The sequence below is a fragment of the Microtus pennsylvanicus genome, chromosome 2, assembly GCF_037038515.1.
Source record: "Microtus pennsylvanicus isolate mMicPen1 chromosome 2, mMicPen1.hap1, whole genome shotgun sequence".
Lineage (NCBI taxonomy): Eukaryota > Metazoa > Chordata > Mammalia > Rodentia > Cricetidae > Microtus > Microtus pennsylvanicus.
Window position 1 is genome coordinate 140,759,394 of NC_134580.1, and position 22,655 is coordinate 140,782,048.

At 49.5% G+C, this 22,655-nt stretch overlaps 1 protein-coding gene across 24 annotated transcripts in view; it reads right to left on the reverse strand.

Annotated features, from left to right (window-relative positions):
* Zmynd8 (zinc finger MYND-type containing 8) overlaps positions 1-21,153 on the reverse strand; it is a 97,332-nt gene extending 76,179 nt beyond the window's left edge. For 8 of the 24 annotated variants that reach the window (XM_075963087.1, XM_075963091.1, XM_075963075.1 and 5 more), the window contains exons 1-2: positions 21,052-21,153; positions 12,538-12,608 (exon numbers count right to left, since the gene is read on the reverse strand). In XM_075963087.1, the coding sequence (XP_075819202.1) occupies positions 12,538-12,608; positions 21,052-21,065 (85 nt within the window). In that variant the 5' untranslated portion in view covers positions 21,066-21,153. Of the gene's footprint in view, positions 1-12,537; positions 12,609-13,418; positions 13,472-15,507; positions 15,799-16,271; positions 17,257-19,821; positions 20,178-20,616; positions 20,878-21,051 lie in introns of those variants that run through there. The other 16 variants (XM_075963074.1, XM_075963084.1, XM_075963095.1 and 13 more) reach the window with 15 other exon arrangements.
* Positions 21,154-22,655: the final 1,502 nt, after the last annotated feature.

Below are 22,655 nucleotides of genomic sequence, written 5' to 3' on the forward strand. Positions count from 1 at the left end.
CTCAGTCTCAGTGTGGCTGCCCTGCAGGCCAGGCCCAGTGTGGGGCACATAGCCTGATTGATGGGTGCCCGCAAGATGTATGTCTGACCAGAAGCAATCACAAGACGGGGTTAAAGAAACTCCGAGATAAGGGGCTGAAGAGAGAGGTTAATGGTTAGACGCTGAGTGCTCTTTCAGAGGCCTTGGGTTCGATTCCCAGAACTCACACAGCAACTCATAACCGTTTGTAACTCCAGCTCCTCTGACTTCCACAGGTACCTGCAATCATGTGTATATACCCACATGCAGACACATGCCCCCCACACGTAATTTTAAAGTGTAAATTTTAATCTTGAAAAAAAAATGTTTTGTTTATTTTTGAGACAGAGTCTCATGGCATAGCTCTGGCCGGCCTGGAGCTTACTGTATAGGTCAGGATTGCCTCAAACTCATAAAAATCTACCTGCTTCTGCCTCCCAATAAAAGGCCTGGATTTTTATTTATTTATTTATTTATTTTGGTTTTTCGAGACAGGGTTTCTCTGTGGTTTTGGAGCCTGTCCTGGAACTAGCTCTTGTAGACCAGGCTGGTCTCGAACTCACAGAGATCTGCCTGCCTCTGCCTCCAGAATGCTGGGATTAAAGGTGTGTGCCACAGCACTGAGCAAGGGTTCCATAATTATACAGCCCAGCCTTGTTTTGAACTCCTGCCGCTGCCGCCTTGGCCTTCATAATGCTGAGGTTAGTCCTGTCCATTCTGGCTGACAATCCCCAAGCTGCTGAGAGGATTAAGGATCTGTGGGTGGGTAACTAGCAGGCAGGGTCACACGAAGCCCAGAGGTCTGAGAGCTGAGAGGGACCCAAGGTCCGGAGGGGATCAGACCAGGCCATGGGAGGGGGAGCCCCGTTATTGGGCCAGAAATGGTCTACTCAATCCAGACCACCCACGGTTGGGAACTACTTTTAAGATCTCAGTAAACCAAGCCCTGCCAACTCGGAAAGTCAAGGGGAAAGGGCACTCTAACAGGAAGCACAAGACAAACTGACCGGAAGCTTGCTCATTCCCTGCCATCCCTGACCTGGTCTCCACCTGTACACCCAGCACAGGGCTCACGAGTCTGTTAATCCCCGGTGGCCACAGCACTGTAACGTAGCTTTCCACAGTGACGGTGGACGGCCGCCTCCTGTCTGCACCTCGCTGTCCATCACTCAAGTCCGTATTTAGCCCGTGAGCACAAGGCATGGAGCTTGAGCTGTGGCTTGAGCTACTGAGAAAAGAAAAATGATTCTCCTCATGCAAATCCCAACAGTCACACATAATCGGTAGCTGCCACAGGCAGACAGGACACTTGAGAAAGTACCCATTCCTCCCATGTGCCTGAGGGACTCCACGGCACAGTGAGCGCCGAGGCCTGGGAATGTGGATTTGGACTGCCTTTTCTCCTTCCGTTCATCTGGCTTGGATATCATCAATTCTCTAAAACACAGAAATTCTGATCAAAGCTGATTCCTTTGGTAGGTAATTTAGGGATCTTTCAAGGGCAGTTTTGACTTTGGAGCCTACAGGAGCCTGCTAATTCATCTGGATTTTGTTTATGTTGGGGGGGGGGGTTATAAGGAAGTTTTACAGTGCTGGGAATTGAACCCAGGGCCCAGAGTTTAACATCTGGTCAGCCATTAAGCTATGTCTCTTGCAAACCAAGAGACAGGTACAGGTGTAAACAAAAGGATGGGGAATTGGGGGGGGGGGCACAACCCACACACGACACAACACGCAACCTGGTATCTGGAGACACAAGTGGGAAGGGGAACGCAGTCCTCAGAGAGCAACACGGAAGAGTTACAAGGAGGAGCAGGAGAGTTCCCTGCTGGTAAGGGGCCCTCGTGGCAGTCAGGGAGACACAGGAGGGACAAGTGTATTGGGCACTGAAGGCCTTAAATCCTTGCTCCAGAGCCTCATCATAAATGAGAGAGAGAGACTGGATTGTGTTTTGGAGACAGCACCAATGATCTCTGGGGAGGAAAAAATAAAAAAAACAAGAGAGAAGAGGCATGCAGCGAGACCAAGCGTTTCAGGCACAGCTATCCGAGCCGAGTAATTAAGCGCAGGCACTAGATTTTGCTAGAAAAGACGGCAATCTCTCCAGTGGAAAGGCTGCTTTGGCTTCATGATCTAGGGCAGACGTTCCAGCCATTAGACAAAGTCCAGTTCATTCAGTCTATTCTGTGTGGGTGGGGGCAGGCACGATGGTAGACAACAAAAGGCAGGATTCAGTCTCAGCTAAGCCTTAACCTTGAGGGGGTCGAGAGGTGGTGCAGAGAGATGGCTTAGCAGATAAAGGCCCTTGCCACCAAGCTTCACCAGCCTGAGCTCAATCCCCGTGATCCAGATGATCCATAAGGTGGAAGGCGAGAACTACTAACGTCCACAAGTCGGCTGCCTGGTTTTCACATGTGCACACAGAATAAATAAAATGTAACTTAAAAAAAAGTCTGGAAAGGAAAAAGTCCAATATGCATAAAGGTCCTAGAACCAAAAATGGCTCAAGGAGATTTGAAAGGTCAACTGCTAAGGAAGCAGAGAGGGGAGAGGGAGGGGGAGAGCAATGACCTAGCAGGAAGGTCAGGGCCAGCCGGAGTCTGCGGGTGTCAGGACTGCACAATAAGACAATGGGGGGGGGGGTGGCAGGAAGCAAACACAGTTACCAGCCAATATCCCACAACCCCACTTTCAGGTTCTGCACCCAGAAAGAACACACACACACACTCCATACAGGATGCTCAAGGCAGCATCTGAAGCAGATATTACGTAATGTCCATCAACAAAGAAATTAACGAAGTAAGACAGACATTCACAGACAACAGAGGTCTGGCCGGCTGGGTTGGCCTGTATATCTCAGCCACTAGGGAGGTGGGGGCAAGAAAATTACACAAGCTGGGTTGGTGATGTAATAAGAGTGTTTGCCTAGCATGCAGAGGCCCCAGTATCACCACTACCACCTTCACCCCCAAATACCTCATGCTCTCTGCCCAGCCTGGTAGAACAATCCCAGGTACTCGGAGGCTTAGGACAGTAGGATCCCATGTCCAGAGTTCATGTGGTATATACAAAGTGCTTGGGCTATGAGTCCACAAATCTGAGACCAGCCCAAGTAGCATAGTAGGACTCAGCCCCAAATCTCAAACACATAGAATATAACTTAAAAAAAAAATTAAAAACGAAATCTACTTTCTCGGAAGCCAAAACAAAGGCAGACAAGGCTCCAAGAGCGAAATATCTCTGAGTGCTGAAAATGTCACACCCGTTATCATCTGCTGGCTCTCAGTCCGTCAGCACAGGAGCCATTCCCCAGGGGCGGTGGCTCGCATTGGTAACCCCAGCAGCATCAAGGCAGGAGGCTGAGGTGGAGTTCCAGTTCTAAGCCAGATGGGGTTGTATGTCAAAGAGAGGAGCCTCAAAAAAACAAAATAAAATAAAATAACAAAAAAACCTGAAAACACTGTCTGAAGACCATTGTGCTATGCCGGGGATACATGAGTGAGTTTCAAATTTAGACAAGAATTTGAGAAAGAGCTGGGCAGTGGTGGTGTACGCCTTTAATCCCAGCACGCAGGAGGCTGAGGCAGGAGAGTCTCTGTAAACTCCAGGCCAGCCTAGTCTAGAGAGTGAGTTCCAGGACAGTCAGGGCTACACAAAGAAACCCTGTCTCAAGAAAAATAAAAAAGAAGGCGATACCTAATGTCCACCTACCTCCACACATACATGCACACATGTCACACACCCATATGACTATGTATGGGAACAGAAAAGGACACACATACACACACAAGGGAAACTCCAATGGGCACGCCCAGCAGGACAGATGCACAGCAGCTAACACCTGCCAAGAGAAGGCAGGCAATTCCTAGTCTGAAAGTCATGATCAAAAGGCTTCGGCATTCTGAGATATTTTAGACCTTATTACGGAGAGGGACAATATGAGAGTTCTCTCATTCACGCACACTTGTCCCTACACACAGCAGGCTGGCACTTCCTGGGATCTCAGGGATGTCAGAGTCAGGACAGTTCAAACTATTAATGTCTCTTGAAAGAAAACCTCCGGGAGCTTCTGCAGCCGCGGTTTCAAAGTATTGATGGTTCTGTTTTCTTAGAGATCTCTTGAAAAATGACAGAGGGTCCCTCACCTCACCGCACAGCACGTGCTCACAATCTCTTTGTGAAGGTCTCAATTTACATACAAGAGAGAGACAGAGGATCCTGTGCTAATTAAGGTCTGGGGCTAGCTAGTTAGCAAATTGCTCTAATTGTAGATCCTCCAGCATCCTGGCTCTGTAAACACATCCAAACCAAGCGAGTCTCAGGAAGAAGGACACTGTTTGGGATTTTAGTATGTTGGGCTTCCGCTACATCTGTGCCTGGTTTCCGAGGGGACCGGTCCCTTGGCTGGTGACACAGGCAGACACAGCACAGCTGCACACCGCCATTATGCCCACAAAATGTACACGCAGCAGGATCGAGATGCAAGCGGCCTGACCAGGGAGCCTCTGTGTGGGGAAGTGAACCAGACTACTTTTTAGACTTCCAGTCTCCGGCCTATGAGGCCGGGCCTTGTCTGACTCACACAATGCCAAACTCCTGCGAGGAAGTACACTGTGACCATTCTTGCACAGAGAATGCAAGATGACAGCCGTGGGCCATTTCTGTCCCCTTGACAGGAGTTTACGGGTTCATGCACCATCCTTGAGAAACTGGTTTGCAGTTGAGCTGCCGTTGCAAGAGAAGGGTGGGGCAATCCCAGCAGGCATCGCGAGTGAGCCCAATTCCTGGCCCTGAGCCCTAAGTAGAACACCCCTACCCACCCAGTAACCCCCTTCTATTTCCCCCATGCTGGCAGCCACCACAGGTATATCTGCTGGCCCTGAAGGGGTTTGATTTGGGGGTTTAAAGCAAAAGACAAAACCAGGCCCCTGCGTCCTACTTAGCTACTTCATTCATCATCATGAGTCTCAGTTTCCAAGACTGTGAAATGGGAAAGCACAGATCAGAGCAGCGAGATGGAACCCAATGAGGCAATGTGCGGATACTGTGTGTGGATGCTGCATGCAGATGATGCTGTGTGCAGACACGGGTAAGAACTCACGAACCCTTCACTGTGCCAACGCTCCTGGAAGCTGGATGCTGCTTGTGATTTATGCCTGGATAACTTTCAGCAAATTGTCACCCTCGGACACAAATGTCACCCTGACATCTTGAAAGCAGGAAGGCTTTGTCTCCTGAGAAGTGAGAGCTCTGGAAAATGCCAGGGATGATATAAAGGAAGCAATAGACTCGGGAACTAGCCTATTAATAATAAGTGATTACACGGGAAGAGCAGCTGATAGAATCCAGAGAGCCTAAAGGCCCCGCGGACGGAGTATCTGAATGGAACTTGAGAAGTCTGAACTAGCTCCGGTAAGACGGCTCGGTGGGCGCCTTCACACACACACACACACACACACACACCACAAACCTTCCTCAGGACCCACACAATGAATAAAGAGAAAACCAACTTCCAAAAGTTGTCCTCTGATCTACACAAACACACACACACACAAAATGGAACATGTGTACACATTCAATAAATAAATACACACAGGGCGGGGGCACTCTGTATCTGTAAGTTTGAGGCCATGAGGCTAGACTGGACTACAGAGCAAGTTCCAGGACAGCCAAGACTGTTACACAGAGAAACCCTGTCTCAAAAAACAAAACAAAACAACAAGTCCAAGCTAAGTGGACTGACATATGGCCTGCTATCCCAGCTACTCCCTTAGGCTCACAGTTCAAGACTAGTCTGGGCAACAGAAAATCATCTCAGTTCAAAAAAAGAAACAAAACAAAGCCTTAACACTTGGGAATCTGAGACAGTAAGATTTCATCTGGTTTGAGGAAAACCTATGCTATATGTTAAATTCTTGAACTGGAAAAATGGCTCAGAAGATAAGGTGCTGGCTGTCAAGCCTGAGGACCTGAGTTCGATCCTAGGGTCCACAGAGTTGAAGAACCAGGTCTCACATGCTGTCCTCTGGCTTCCATACATATCCTGTAGCACAAAGACACCCACACCAGAATAAATGCATCAAAACAACATTTCAACTGGGGGCTAGAGAGGCGGCTGGGGGGTAGCGCACTAGCCCTGGCCTCTCCAGCAATCACTATCTGTCTCTGAGATCCCAGAACCAGCTGGAGTCTGCCCCCTGCCCCCACAACCAACTCCAGATGAAAGTCCTGAGCTTCTCCAAATGCCCCACCTCATCTCCTGAGGAATGTTCTTTTCCTTGTGGAGACAGCCAGGGTGGGTCCAAGTGTCTAGACAGCAGCCAAAGGGCAGCCACAGACACATGGCCCGTATGTGCCCTACTATTCCTGAGGTCGGTGAGCCATCCACACCCACTTGACAGCCATTCCGGTCACCACCATGAGACAACGAACGGACTCCTTTCCTGCCAGACCCTACTGCTCCTGCCCGAATGGTCCAGACAGGTTTGTACTGTTCATAACAGAAAAGGAGCAAGCAGACAGGACACACGCTCAGCGGCTGGCACACGCATGCATCTCTCTTCCTCCTCCCCTCTCCGGGTTAATTAATTACTTCTTTTTTTTTAAAGACAGGATTCTGTCTTTTGGGGGCTGAAGCACTAAACACTGAGAACCACAAGAGGGTTCACGGCCTGGATCACCACACTGGGAACCTCGGAGATAAATGGGGTGAAAAAGGGATAAGCCTTGTGGCCAACACATCACCCACGTCACATCCTGGCCACAGACTTCAACTCTATGAACCTCGGTGCCCTGGGATCAAAGCTCGGGCAGTGAAATGAAAACGACACTCAGGTAACTGTGTCAGAAGAGTGCCCTGGCAGGGTGCAGTCGTGCGCCCTTGTAATCCCAGCACTTGGGGACAGAAGTCAGGGACATCCAGAGTTCAAGGCCAGCCTTTGACACACAATGAATTCATAGTCAGTGTGGGTTACGTGAAACTCTTTCTTAAAAGCACACACACCTTTAATCCCAGCACTCGTCAAGTGGCTCAAGGCCTGCCTGATCTGCGAAGCTTCTCTCAAAATAATAACAACAATCATAATAATAGGCCAGACATAGTGGTGTACGGCTTTTATCCCAGCACTCCAGAAGCAGAGGCAAGCAGATCTATGAGTTCAAGGCCATCCTGGGCTACAGAATAAAATCCTGTCTCGATTAAAAAAAAAAAAAAAAGTTGTAGTAACCCAGAGCACATACCACTCTTGCAGGGAACACCCACATCCAGCAGCTCACAACTGCTTCCAACTCCAAGAGCCAGGGATCTGGAACCCTCGGCTGGCCTCCCAGGCGTCCACAATCACTTGCACATACCAAACACGGAAATACATATAAAACTTAAAATAAATGAATATTCTGAGAGAAAGATGTCCTGAAAACAGCAGTAGCCAGAGCAGTTTCTTCCCCACAAGGACAGCCACCAAAAGACTGACAGAAAGTCCCTTAGAAACGAGGGGGGTTCTCCCCTCAGATTCCCAGCAAAGCTAGGGCTTCTAATCACGTTCAACAGCACAAAGACCAACAGCCAGCAGGCTGAGCCACTGTGCAATGGAGGAACACACAGATGTGTGAACTCACACACACACACACACTTCCTAGATTCCAGTTGGCTCTGGGCAGCCATACAGAAAAGTTCACCAAGCTGGCTGGACACCTGTCTCCACACCCTCTTATGAGGGGCAAGAGCAAACACAGCCAGAAAGAACTCCCCGTCTCTGCTGTCTATCTAATCAGGGATGACACTTGGAAACACTTTCATGGTCGCACACCATTCTGAGCACTGTGTAAGCAAAAGTCATCTGAATTTTCCAGTCCCATTTAGAGAAAACTGAGTGGTAAAATAGAACTAGGTTCTGGCAGGGGCAAACTGGACTCAGGAAGGCTGGCTCCCTGTGCGCTGGGGACATAGTTGACATCGGGCGTGTCTCATATCTCATAACAACACAAGAGAGCACAGGCACAGGGAAGCAGAGGCAGGAAGGGTCACCCTCACTTGCTTGACAAGTCAACCTTGGATCTGCGAGACCCCACCTCAAAAAAATAAAACAAGCTCCAGGGCAAAGTGCCCCCTGCAAAAGCTTAGCAACCTATTAAAAAAAAAAAGCACTATGTAAAAAGCCAGAGGCAGGAGTGTGAGAGGATCAGCCCAGAGCACGGGCGAGGGTGGAGACAGGCAGCTCCAGGTTCAGTCAGACCATTGTCTCGCATATACGAGGTGGAAAGCAATACCAAGGTTTACCTTTGGCCTCAGGAAGCCACACACAGTCAAGCACAAGTGCACTTACACACGCGCGCACACACACCACACACAAAAACGAAAAAAATAAAAAGCTGCACCACCATGCGGGTCACACTTGGAGGTCAATGACCTAGGGAAAAGTGCTGTGTGCTTGGAGGACAGCAAGCAGATTAGCACAAGAACACGATGGGATTAATGACGGAGAAAACTCCTAGACAGCTAGAAGCATTGTTATTTTTCTTTAAACCTACGTGTGTGCATCTGAGCGTGCATATGCCGCATGTGTGCACCCCACCAGAAGCATGCTGGATCCCCAGCAGCAGACGCTATTGGCAGTGGTGAACAGTGGGTGCTGGGAACCAAACTCAGGTCCTCTGGAAGAAGAGCTACCACAAGCCCTAACCATTGAGTCATCTCTCCATCCCCCTTTACCTTGAGTGGGTCATGGTCTACTGAGTGCACACTTAACGGCCCTCACTAAACTGCAAATCAGGCTAAAAATACTCCAAAACCAGTACACGAAAGGCAAGCAGGGAAGCCAGCTTTCTCACTGCTGGAATGGATGAGCTATGGAAGGCCAGAGTGGTCCAGACGCTCACGGAAAGGAGCTGGGGGCTGGTGAGTGGGCTCAGTGGGTAGTCACTTGCTGTCAAAACTGGGGCTCTGAGTTTGGACCCACAACTCCAGCAAGCTGTCTCTGCCCTACCACCACATGTGGATAGCAGTACATGTATGTGGATGTACATATGCACACAAGTATTCAAAATGTTACTGGAGACAGACCCATGAACTCGTGTCTGACCGCCATGGACACAGAAAGGTGTGGGCACACATGCGCCAGACAGAGGTAGTAACTAACACCCATGCAATCTGCTTCTCTGTTAACTCAGAACCCGAGAGCACGTACCCCAGCGTGGATGAGCATCCCAGCACAGCTGGATCCTGGTTTCTAATACCACTGACCCAGAAAGGGCCTGAAGCAGAACACAAACATCATAAAGAGAGCCCATGATGATAGCGGCTGTCCTAGGGATCCCCGCGGCCAACACAAAGCACTCCGGGCCGTCCAACAGAAGCAATGCGTACCAAGTAGTGGTGCATGACCAAGAGTACAAAACTGATCTCTGGGTCCATGATAATATCAAGGAACAAAGAAACACATGAGACACAGCTCAGAAGTTAAGAGCATTGGTTCTTCCAGAGGCCCTAGGTTTAATTCCTAGCACCCACATGGCTCACAACCACCTATATAACTTCAGTTCCGGGGGCTCCAATTCCCTCTTCTGGCCCCTGTGGGCACCAGGCATATATGCACACAAACACCAATACACATAATTTTTTTTAAAATTAACCTATTTTTAAAACGAGATCGATGACATAGGGGAACAGTATCCTTATTGTGCAGAGTTCTAATATAGTCACTGTGCTCGTGGAGATGGACGAGGGACACAATCTCCTGCTCCTGGGATGTAGCTCAGTAATTTCCTTCCAAAGACTGCAGTGTGGGGACCGAGGGTGTGGCTCAGCATTAGCAAGTCCCAGGTTCCACTCCCAATACCACATAAACCTCACATGGCAGCACACGCCTGTAACCCCAGCACTTATCACCCTGGACTGCACAGCAAGTTTAAGGCCCGTGTGAGCTACACGAGTCTCTATCGGAAAAAAAAATTCTTTTAGGAGTACAATTTGGAAAATGTCAAGGTCATCAAAAATAAAGGTCTGAGAAACAGTTACTAAGGAGACGGTGCCATGTAGTGGCACAGTCACATTCTGGAATAGAAACGGGGCCTTCCCAGGACAGCTGAGGAACTCTGAACGCAGTGTGGGCTTTAGCGGATGAATTCAGAATATCTAGATATGGGGAAGAGGGGTAAAGTCGGGTGGGAGCCGTGCTATCTCCATGAGTTTTCTTTTGAAAAATCTAACTCTTAAAATGTACTTATTTTAAAAACAGAACTCAAAATGGCAGTTGACTTCTTCAGAACCAGCAGCCACCAAAAGCCTTTCTGGCAACATCTGAGAAGAATCTGTGTGATAAGAAGCAGGCTACCAGGACCCAGGGCAGCATGTTCCAGACAGACAGAGACACAAACTCCCAGGACAAACAGAAGGACACGGGGAACGAAGTCGGGAAAGTTGGGGCCGGGTGCTGCAGGAGCAAAGGAAGCGAAAGGGGCGGGTCACAGTGACTTCAGGCAGTAAGGGTGTTAGGAGGTCAGTGGAAGGATCACAAGATCTGGGAGGATAAGCACAAGTGAGGGTGTGTGCCTGTGCACACACGTGCGCAGGCGTGGAGGTCAGAGGTCAACTTCAGGTGTTACTCCTCAGGAGCTGTCCACCCATTGTGTTTCTCTGAAGAGGGTCTCACATTTAGATAGGATTTTTATGAGTGCTAGAGACTGACTCAGACCTTCAGCGAGCACTTTACCAGCTGAGCCATCTTCTCAGCCCTATAGGTGCTTTCTAGGAATGATCCTCAGTGCCCTGGGAAAGGCAGGTGGACACGGGTCATCCAGAGCTGGCAAGCAACAGAGAGGGGATAGCATTTAGTTATAAACTAGGGACCTCTTGTTGTATAATGACAGAAAATGTCTCCACAGTGGGCATGGCAGGACCCTGGTGGACTTTGCCAAGTTGGGGGGGGGGCACAACTGTGGACCTTCTGGAGGGGGTTTTGCTCTGCCTACCAAGGAGTCCATGAAATAGACAGCCTCAACACAGCCTACACTACCGACTTACCACCCATTAGAGACTCAATCTCGTAACCCGCAGGGTTACACCTCCCGCCTCAGAAGAGGACTGGACAGGCTCAGCACAAGAAGGTCCATGATGTCCCACAAGCTCCAAACTCACCATGCCAAACACAGCCCTAGGCGGGAGGAGCATGAGAGGTAAAGTAGCTCATACCTGGGCTTACAGTAATAAAAGGAGCCAGGCATGAGTGACGGTGCACACCTTTAACCCCAGCACTCAGAAGGCAGAGGCAGGTGGATTTCTGTGAGTTCAGAGCCAACAGGGTCTACAGAGCATATTCTAGGCCAGTCAGGGCTATAGTGAGACCCTGACTCTAAAAAGAAAAGGGAGGGACAAGACAAAGATGAAACCCAACACCACCCAGCCCCTCTCTAGAGGGTTCCTCACCCTCTCTACTCTATCACCTGTCTCATCGGTCAAATCCCAACAGCGGGGCTCCAAGGGGCTTCTCAGTCATGGTCAACTGCCCCCAAAGGTTTTGGTAGAAGGACCCCCCTGCTCCAGCTCTCTAGGCTCTTTGCCACCAGGAGCAATGAAATTCAGATGGCCTGCACATCCGGGGACAATGGAGACAAGGCACAGGGCAGTGAGCCTGCCTCCTTCTCCCTGCTCCCCAGCCAGCTCTCGGTGCCCACCTGACCCTTAGCTCGACCCAAATAATAAGGCTGTCTGGTTTTGGGGTTTTCTTTTTTTTAGCCCTGAAATGTTCTTTTCTTCCAGGTGCCTTTAGGAAGTCACATTTTATGACATCCTAGAAGGATCTGCACCAACCCTTCCTGCCAACCGGCCTGCAGCCCCTCCCACCTCCCAGAGAGAGCAGTGAGCTGCAGCACGGGAACAAAACAATGCAGTGGTTGGGCTATTCCAGCAAACAGTGCTCCAGTGAGCACCCAGAGCGCAAACAAATGCTCCCTTTGGGGTGCCCCACAAACTCTCCCACCGAGCAGCAAGGCGGACCCTGTCCACCGCAGGCTCCCAGCAAGCAGAGTAAACAGCAGAGCAGACACCACAGTTTGCTGAGTGCAGGCCCTGGCGTCCTCACTCTCTTGTTAAGGCTAACCAAGACCACCATTTTCCAATGAAGCCGGCCAGCTCCATCCCACTCCAGGGATTGCCCAGAGGCCCGCTGTTAAAATCACGAAGTCTGCCACAGCTGCAGACCCCAGTGGCTTCTGCAGGCAACATACCATTTAGACCCTTGATGCCTGTTAGAATCGCTCTAGGGAGAGGCACGCAGGCACCCTGGCCCAGACACACACCCCAAATTTACCACAGGGCAACTCCAGACAAGTCAGTGCACCTACACAGGCACAGCAGGGAGGAAAGACTGTCTCCAGAAATTAGGTTCATCCATCAAAGGCCCCTACAGCGCGACGGGTGTCACGCCCAGCGGCTCGAAGAACCACATTTCACCCCTCCACAACAACAAAAGAAATCCCACCCCTCCTGGAGAACTGAGCAGATAATCTGAGATTTTCACTCACCTTTGGAGCGAGTGGAAATGTCCATTCCCTCTTCCACCTCCTGTTCGGTTTTTATTTCCTCCTCAGCCAAGCTGAAATAGAACAAATTAGGTCTGTTTAGGGAGGCTGCTGACGGCCCCTGTGGGGGCAGCTGCTGGGGAGTCAGAGAGCAAACCCGCTTTCCCTCCAGACCCTCGTCGTGGGGGGGGGGGGGAGGCACACCTGATTTCAACCAAGTGTGAAGACGATGAACGGACTTCTTTAGAACACTAGAATGCTAAAAATACTTTTTGAAAAAGGCCAAATTAATATTTCAATTGTCATGCCATTCATTAGAAGATGAGAGGGGGAACACGTTTTTAGTTTTTGAACTCCAACAACCTACCCACTTCTAGCCTAAAGAACCCGGCCTTCAAATTAGCAAGTCTCTCATTGCTGACACTAGGGTGCCACGCAGGCAGGTTAGAGCCTGGGTACCCAGAATCCCTAACTCATGGCCTCCCCATCCTGAACCTAATAGCTCTCCGATGAGGCAGGAACATGAAAACAGACGTACTGGTTAAATTACAAGGTAGAAAAACATGGCCAGACTCCACCACCCTTTTTCCCAGGAATCAGGACCCCGGGGTCTCCAGGCAGCCTGAACCCCAGCAGGCATGGCTTCCTTCTGAACTGTGGCTAATTACACTCCAGCGCAGAAAGAGGAATGAGGAAGGATTATTTAAAAGACACAGGCTAAGTGGAGAGCTGGGATAAGAAAGGAAGGAGGCAGGCCCCCTTAGCAAGGAGGGCCTGTTGTCCAGAACCCTCTCTTCTCTGCTGGAACACAGGTTAGACAAGAGCAGGCCCTGTCATCTCTAACCCCTCCCCCCTCCAAGCCCCTAATACTTCAAAAGCCAAACCGAAGGAAATGCAGATTTGCTCTTATAGGTGTGCTAGAATGTTCCAGGCATTTCCGGATGCCACTTCTATGAGAAGCTATGCAATCATGGCTCAGTAAGAAGAAACGGATGCATCACCAACTGATGTGGCTGGAATTTTCCATTGGGAAGACTCGAAGGCCAGACAGGAAGAGAGCAGAGAAGACCGTCCTGTCTGTGTCCTGTGCTCTGTGTGAGTGACAAGGCAAAGGACGGCTCCAAAAGGCAGCCTCAGGCCTGGAAGCTCAGGGAAAGATGGAGTCGTGTTTGGGAGAGCTCCAGGTGTGTTGGGAGGGCAGAATTCAAAACAGGAACTAGGCAGAAAGAGAAAAGAAGGCTCGTGACAAGAGCTGAGAGTCCTCCACTTTAACTAGTTCCAAGAGAGAAAAGAGAGGGAGATAGTTTAGGTTTGAATTTAAATATTAACACAATACGCTTTGCACTGTGATATGGAGTCTTGGTAACGATGACATTTAGTCGGCATCTGTAGAAAAGACCAACGACAAAACCACCAAAGAAATGCTGACACGTTGTCACAGGTGATCCTCCACCAAAGAAACCAGCCTGCCAGACCTGAGCATGTCACCAAGGCGAAACAATACAGGGGACAGTGGAAGGTACAGTTTCTACTCCAGCTTCCTGGGAAAAGCAAACCCAACTCAGAAACCCTGCCTGAAATGCTGAGTATCTGCCCCAGGTGCGGCTGGAGGGGTGATTCCTGCAGCCAGCAGAGATGGGGTAGATGGTTAATCTCCAAAAGGACAACCTTAAACCTTGGTCTTTCAAAGCAACTAGAATTCTGCTCCCCTCTCCAGCATGAAGCATTTAAAACAGATCCCACCCATATTCTGAGGGGTCGGAACAGTGCTAGTCTATGCTCCAACTAAAACGTACGGGGGAGGGGGAGAAATAATTTCGACTCACAGAGAGCCCCCACCCCACCCCACAACAAAACCCCCTTGAAGGATTTCTATCATGATGGGAACATTGAAAGGTGTATTGATCAAGGCGGGAGGCCTGCTCTGGAGAGAACAATTATGTGGCTTGTAAGAGCCCAGAAGGGCTGAATACTTCAGGCGGGAGTGCGGCTGAGAAGCTAAGAAAATGCAAAGTAGTTTCTCGGAGTGGCTGTTTGCTGCTGAGTTTAGGATAATCAATTCTGAAACAGAAGTGGGGGGTAAACTGGTTTATCTTCCCTGGCATTACAAGTGACCGCCATAGTCACCTGACTTTAGCTACAGCCTCACCAGTTTTGAGCCTAGGATTTCCAGCACAATTGAAGAAAACCATCCTTTTCACAAAACAGCAAACCTTCCCTTCAGTCAGTGGCAACCCCCATCTGTGCAAGAACGTGCTCGCACATGCACACACACATGCACACTTGCACAAGTGCACAACTTGTATTTGACTAAATTGACATGGCAGTACCTGTGAATCTGAGAGGAAAAACAAACAAACAAAAACACTCCATTTACAAAAGCATAGACCAAAAAAACAAAATTAGTCATTTCGAATAAAATACAAAATTAGTCATTTAGACTAGCCACATGCAAGGGACTTCCTTTCACCTACAATCTTTGGTTTCTTATCTTTCCTTTTTTTTTTTTTCTTGTTCAATGTTAAGCACTAAGGGGATCATATCACAAGAGCTGATGAGAAAAGATTGATACCTTTCTAAATGCCCCCACTGATCCTGGGCAATTTAGTTTAAGAGCTGTTTGGAGATTGTGGGGTGGAAGTGGGGGGCGGGTAGCCAAATAACAATCTTTAGAGAGAAAACTGCAACGGGAGAAAATACTTTGAACTTTTGCCATTAACACGTTAAAAGTCCTAGCATGCACAGCCCCCCCCCCTTTCCTCGGCTGCTAGAACCCAACAACCCTGCTGATCATTTCAATCAACAAAGGAACAAGTCCTGCTTAGAAATTGACAATTCTATTTTTGTAAAGGTCTGATGGGGTGAATGGATGCATAAAGAACAGGGTTACAATAAGCAAACAGAGAAAAAAATGTATCAACTAGTTGCATACACTGTATACAGGCGACCATCGGCACTTAGGTTCATATTTACCCAAGTCACTCACTGGTGGATCCACAAACTGCTACAGAAAGAAGATACAACACCTGCAGACACAATCAACTCCATCTCCTTTTCCCTTCCCAAAAAAAATAAGACTCCCCCATACTCATTCTCTGAGCAAGAAATGCGGTCTTCCTTCTAAACCTACATGCACCAGGAGGAAAGGAGCAATTAAAAGTTGTATCCGCACTCCTGTCCATCCAGGAAGCCTTAAACCTTCTGATTATTAATTCTGAGGACTCAGGGCTGATCCGTAATTCCCAGGCATCTCACCCCTTCAACACTTCCCAAGGAGAGAGAGAAGAAAAAGCCTATCTATTTGACAGGGGGTGGGGGGGAAGCCTGGATGGATATACAATAGGCAGATCCTCCTTTTCCCAAGTGCCCTTAATACTTTGACTTTTACAACAATCTGTAACCCAGCTAGAACACATAACCAGCATGCACAAGAAGACCTTGCTGCCCCAGTCAGAAGATCACACAGCAATTCAGGAATCATGCATCATTCCCAAGCGCTTCTCTCAGGTTTTACTTTCATTCAAAAATACCAAAAGGGTCCAGGCTGTAAGAAATACTTAATACCCAAGGCACAGCATCCTCCTCCTCCATGTCACAACAGTCAGCATCAAAATGTAAAGGGGGGGGGGGGGAACAAAAGCAAAACAAAAGCAGGCATGCCCCTCTGAATCAGCAAATAATTTTCTTTAATTGGGGGAGGGGGGACGGTTAGCAAAGCGCTTTCTATAATCACTCACCTAAAACGGGCAGTCATCGGAGCTAAGCTATTTATGCAGGATTCTTAAAATGGCGGCTGGCAACAGTGCCTCATTCCTGTATTGGAGCTAAAATGGTAGCAGTTTGTTCAATAGCTGAGCTCATGTTTAAGGAGCCCTGCTAGTTCCAAAGCTGCCTTCATAAACATCAGAACTAGAAAACGCTCCACCAAAGGACACCAACAATCCAGCGTTTGAAGAAGAATAAAAAAAAAAAAAAAAAGAAAAAGGGAAAAAAAACAACAAACTGCAGTCAGTGGCAGGAGTTAGTGAAGTCACAGGTTCCTAAGGAAAAGCCAGCCTTCCCTTTCAGGCGCTCAGCCTTCCTCGGGAGACTGTGCTGAGGCCCCCTTGCCCTGCACTGAGGTGGGTGGAAGGTTAGGAATTATGCAGCCCCCTGGCATAATGTGGAGACAGACAGGTGTCTCCGCGCGCAGATCTGTCCTAGAGAGCAAGCTGCAGGGGAGGAAGCTCATGCCCTTCCGAGTCCAGAGCAGCACAGCTCAACATCCCTTCTCTCCAGGTAAAACAGCAGGCATAGGAGACGCAGAGCGACAGGGCTGCACTTCTGTCTGAGGCCAAGCTGAAAATTCAGAATGATGGTGAGCCTAAAAACTGCCACCAAATACAGCAGCCACCCCTGCTAACAGGGATCACCAAAGACAGACCCCTCGGGTCTACAAAGGAGGAACCCTAGTCCACAGAAGACGACTCTCACAAATGAGGCTTCCGTCCACCTCCCCCCACGGGGCCTGGGAGGTAGCAATGCATTTTTGCAAAGCCCCCTTCACAGGCCGAACTATTAATAATAGCGTCATGGTGGCCAATGTCATTGACTGCTAAGGTCTAAGAGCTACAGGATTCCTCCAACGCTGGGAGCAGGGAGTTTCAAGGTGACAGTTTTTCAGCTCCTAGGGAGAAAGGAGGGCACCATGCCCGTGGCTGAGCCGGGCGAGGCCGGGCCGCTGGCTGGGAGCCGGTCTGCAGGTAGGAGACCCGGGTAGGAAGGGCCGGCCTGGCAGCAGGCAGGCTGCAGAGCTGGCAGGGCCTCCCTGTTTGTCTGTAAGGAAAACAGAACCGAGGGGGGAAGGGCAAGCAGAGCCCAGCAACCTGAGGCCAAGGGTGACTCCTGACTTGCTTTTGCATTTGAAGAAAAACCGTGAAGGCTTCTAAACCCCATTACTGCCTTTTACTTCTCAGCCTTGGGGCTGGGCCCCTTGAATGTGTCTTCTCAGGGTCAACCAAAGGCAAAGAGATCCAGGAGCTAGCAACGTGTGCCTCGGCCAGAGGAGCCAGGAGGAAAAAGAAAGCAAACAGAAACAAAAAAGATCACACATTTGACTAAACTGGACTTTCCAAACATACCTTGCCTGTGGGTCACCAGCACCCAATCTTCTATGACCCCCCCCCCACATTCAACCTTTTCTTTAAGACCTGATGCACTGGCTCTCTGAAAGAAAGGGAGAGCTATTGTTTTCACCCCTACTTTATAATCCAAGGGACCTCTTGCTTGCTTTCTAACTCAAATCATTTTGAGCGTTGATTATAAAAGTCACTAGACTTCTGCAATGTTCTTGGCTCTACAATTAGAAGAAACCCTGAAGAAAGTTTACTGAGTGATTATATGTAATTAATTCCTAGTTAAGAGTCAGCACTGGCCATTTTCTGGAGCTAATAAAAGCAGTTACTCCCCTCCCCCCACGTGAATGCCACTTCATCTCCCGAAGCAGAATGGTGTACCCATCCTGGAAGGTCTTAAAGGGGCGAAGGGAGGGGAGAGAGCGGAGGGAGGGAGGCCGAGGGAGAGAGAGAGCGAGAGACAGAGAAGGAGGGGCAGAGAAGGAAAGATGGAGGGGGGGAGAGAAAGAGAGAGATCAAAAGCTCCAGTGTCTGTATTTGCTCCCTGCAGCTGTAAATCCTCTTTGGGGACCAAGGAGGCAGAAGGGAAGGGAAAGCAGCCCCTCAAGTCTGTTTTCCCTCTGCAATTTGCACAAGTGTTGAACCTTCCACCTTGATGAGGAGAAGCAAGGTGGGGGATGGGGAATCCTAGGGATGGAATGGAGGATCTCTTCAGCTTGGCCACCTGCTTTCCTAAAAGGAACAAAAAAAAAAAGAGTAGAAATTTCCAGAAGTCCTATACTCAGGCCACTGCAATTGTCAATCTTTAACCTTTTCCCAAAATCTATTGGTTTAAGAGTGCAGGGGAAAAAAGGAACCCCATTGGGCTAGTCTGTGAGCCAGCACTGAGGTCCCAGAGTCCAACTGCAATGCAGTAATTTTTTTTTTTATTCTCCCTTTAGTAACTGGAAAAGAATGCTACTTCGAAAGCAATTAACTTTTTACCAACCCGGGCATGGTGGTGGCCATGAGGAAAATTGGGCAGCTTGAGCCAGGGTTAGGAAATTGGCTGGGGTTCACATTCACAAACAGACCCTGGCTTTCCAAACCTGTGGGAGCCATTTGAATGCAAGCTTTCGGAGGACAATTGCTTTGCCCTCAAGTTTCCTTCCAGCCTGACAAGTTATGCAAATACTGAAAGAGGCAAACCAGAAGGCTTCTGATTAGCCACTGGTTCTGGGGAAGGCCACAAGAACCTCAGGTTGTAATTTCCATTTACAGCACCGAGATAAGAAGAAAGGGAGTAGCAGAACTTGTGTGGGCCAGTGGCACCGGTCAGAACATTACACCCCATCTGTCTTTTTGCTTCAGAGACGCTGGCCTGCCTCACACAGACTGCCCAGTTCATAATTTCATCCCGATCTCTTTACTAAATGAACCTTTCCCAACTGATGTCAAAGGGTGAGTTGCTTGAACACTGAAAGAGAAAGATTAGTGCCCTGCGAAGTTGCTCTGAGACCACCACTGCACACTGGGGCCGCACTTCCATGCAGGGTGCATGGATCTCAAAGCTGGAAATAAGTGTTGTGAGCTTCCAGGCAGACCCTGGAGATACATGCTAAGAGAAAAGTCGACTTTTATCACTTTAAGATTCTAACTGCACCCTTAGAATTAAGGCGAATGAAAAGCCAGCATGCACAGAGAAGTGTGGAGCACGCTTGGGCGGTGTGGGGGTGGGGGCTAAAACTGGTGGTCAGTGAGTCCTAAACCAAACCTAGTTTGGGAGTGGAGAAGATTCTGTACTAGATGTAAACACCGTAAGTTACATATGGCAACACAAGGCACCCTCAGGTACATATCCCCGTGGGGGTGGGGGGGGCTCTGGAACCCCTAAGAACAAACAGTTTTGTCCACACCTCACAAGCAGGCCACCTACCCAGAGTTCAGAAGAGCCAGACACAATTCCAGGTCTAGCTGCCAGTCACAAGGAACCCAGCAATTCCTCCCCAGCTGAGGGTAAACAGGAAGTGAGACCTGCAGCCCTAACTGCAGATTAGCAGGAACAACAGTGGACTTAAGCCATCACCTCAACTCAAGGCACTCTTTAGAAGCCACCTCCCCCACATTACAACAGACCCCAAATGTTCACCGAACTCTTGCTACACGGCCAGAGGAGATGGATTGCTTTACTTACCCAACATACGTTCAAGCAACCGTCCCACTTTTCCAGTTAGGAAGAGAGAACGAGCTGGCAGGTTTGGGACTTGACCAAAAAGGAAAATTTTTTGTAAACAGTTACATGGTATTATTAAAAACGCACACCACCACCACCACCACTACCACAGCCCAGCAACTGGATATGAGATGCTGTCATGAGCCTCAGGTATGTCCTCTAAACTGTATAACAGAGGCCAGAAGATGATATAATGGTTAAAAAAAAAAAAAGAGGGGCAAGAAAACAAGGATAAAAGAAACATTAGCCCATGGAAAATCATGCAAGAGTAGAAAGCTAAAGGAGTCAGAGTCCTCCCAGGTTTTTTTTTCCTGCAGGATGTTATTCAAAAATCTCTCCCTATTCCCCACTCCCACCCCACCCCCCAGGCACCAACCCTACTCCCAAAACTCCCTCAAAGGCTAGAAAACACTTTGAGAACCATTTGCTGGCTGTAGGCTGACTTGAAGAACACTCTGTACCAAAGCTAAGTCAGGAAAAAAAAAAAAGACTGAACAATGTCGTTGTTAAGTGTGAAACACAGTGGAGGAAGAGGAGCGTCCACACGCCACCACCCACCTAGGCCCAGGAGCCAGCCTGGCTCCCTGAGCGCAGCTCTTGCTCAGGCCTGGGTTCTGTTGCAAACAAACACACATCCTCTCTTGCCAGAACTTAGCCCAGCCTTTCCCAGAACCTCTCTGGAGAAGCAGGCTTGCTAGTTCTGCTATCTGCCACACACAGTCCTGAGCAGGGCTGGGAGAGGACCTTCGGGCTTACCTTCCATTTTCTTCCCCCAGCAGGCCTGTGACAGAGCAGACAATAGTGCAGGGGTGGGGGTGGGGGGGACTGTTCAGAGAGGGAGAGAGGGAGAGGAAGGGAGAGGGGGGAAAAAAAAGAAGGGGAAATAAAATAATAGCTACTCTTTTGGCACACCAGGATCTAGCTTCAAAGTATTCCAGAAATTCTATGTCCTGGACAGAGTAAAGTGTCCCAGGCCCTCACCAGCCTGTAAAATCAAGCTGTGGCTAATGGCTACTTAGCCATGTGACCCAAGAAAGGAAAAAAAAATCTCTCTAAACAGTCCCAAGTTAGCCTAAGTGCTCTGGGGGGGTGAGTGTGGCCCAGCCAGACTACAGAGAAATCACACTGCTAGTCCACAAGTCGCATGGCTCAGAGGGAGGGGGGAAAAGATGGTTAAAAAGGCGAGCTTACCTCTGTGGATGCATTGTTAACTGTGTAATGTCAATACTTATAAAACATGGAGGACAGGCTCCTAGTTCTCACAGAAAAAGGGTTTGGCACTTCGGCTGATGATCTGGCCGCCTAATAAAAGCTCATCCCCGATTGGCTGCCCCGGCAAATCGGAGTGTAAAGCCGCCGCGGATTGGCTGAAACACTTCCTGAGCGATTATCTTTGTGAGGCTCGGGTGAGCAAGAGCCATCCTGTGCATAGAAAAAGACAGGCCAAGCTAGGCCTTTTGCAGGAAGAAAAACTTGGGAAAGGGGCCCCCGCACGCACTTCTCCCACACCCTGGCGAGATTTCCCGGTCCTGGCAAACCTGCGCAGCCAGCCTGACCTGCTCCAGCGAAGCCTGAGGCCAGGATGCCACTGGGAAGAGCCCTTTTGGGGTGGGCTGGAGGGCTCAGCCACACCTGCCCCCACACAGAAGTCCTTTTCTAAGGATCCAAGCGGGCCGTTTTCTAGAACAAGCTAGCTTGAGAGGGTCTCAAAGGAGAAAGTCGAGCTGAGGGCTGGAAAGCCCCAGGGAGACACGAGCAAGAGGGGCAAGGCCAGATGCAGGCCTCTGAGGGGCTGGGAAGGGGAAACAGGCGCCCAAGGGAGGCCCCCAACAAATCAGCAAGGGGCAGCCAGGTTCCTGAAAGCTGAGGAGCCGCTGCTGTGGGGAGGAGTGGTCAAGTTTGCCTAGTCATGGTCAAAGTGCCTGTTGGAGAAAGCAGGCCCACAGAGCCATTTGCAAGGCTGGGAGTCTACAACCTCTCACCACCTCCTGGCTGTCCTCAAAGAAAAACCAAGAGGGTCTCTCTGTCAAGATGGCAAGTGGGGGAACCCTCCCCAAGCTTACCCTAAGAAAAGCCAAAAGCGTTGCTAGCAAGCCACATGCCTCCAACTACAGACCTCCCTTCCCAGCTCCCTCCCCCACCGATGAGGCCTGCTAAACCTGTCAGTTAAACAAAAATCTGACTTCCGTATTAGTCTGTGATGCCTTCAGCTTCCTGCCTGTTAACCCTCTCTCGGACTCTGGGCCTCGCTGGGAAAAACTAGGCCCTGAGATTGCAGAAAAGACCTGTGGAAAAATACCAGCTGCAGCTCTCCGGGCAGATGCAGAGAGAGAGAGAGAGAAAGAGGGAGAGAGAGCACTAACTGCTGTCTCGCCTCTGCTTCCCAAGGAGGCGTGGACCTTCTGAATCCAGGGCATACAGGCAGTGTCTGAGAAGCCATTTAAATCCAGAGGGACAGAGAAAGATGTCAAACCCGGCCAGGAAACAAGAACGTCCATTATAGTCAGGCCTGCACACCCACAGGTTAGCCCTTTCTGCCACAATCGCCCCTGTATGTGTGTTCTGGGGGGGAACTGGGCCCTGTTTGGTGGGCAGACAAATCCCCTGGGCTTCATAAGGGTTCTTGCTTCAATTTATTTCCACAGAGAACTGCTTCTTCTCGTCCCCTAAGGCAGATGGAAAGGCGATTTCACACACAGCCTCACACTTGGCAATTCCCCCCACCCCCTGAATCCCTGGCTCTACTCCCCAGTAAAATATTAACTAGTTTCTCAGCCCTGCTTATAATTCCGCTC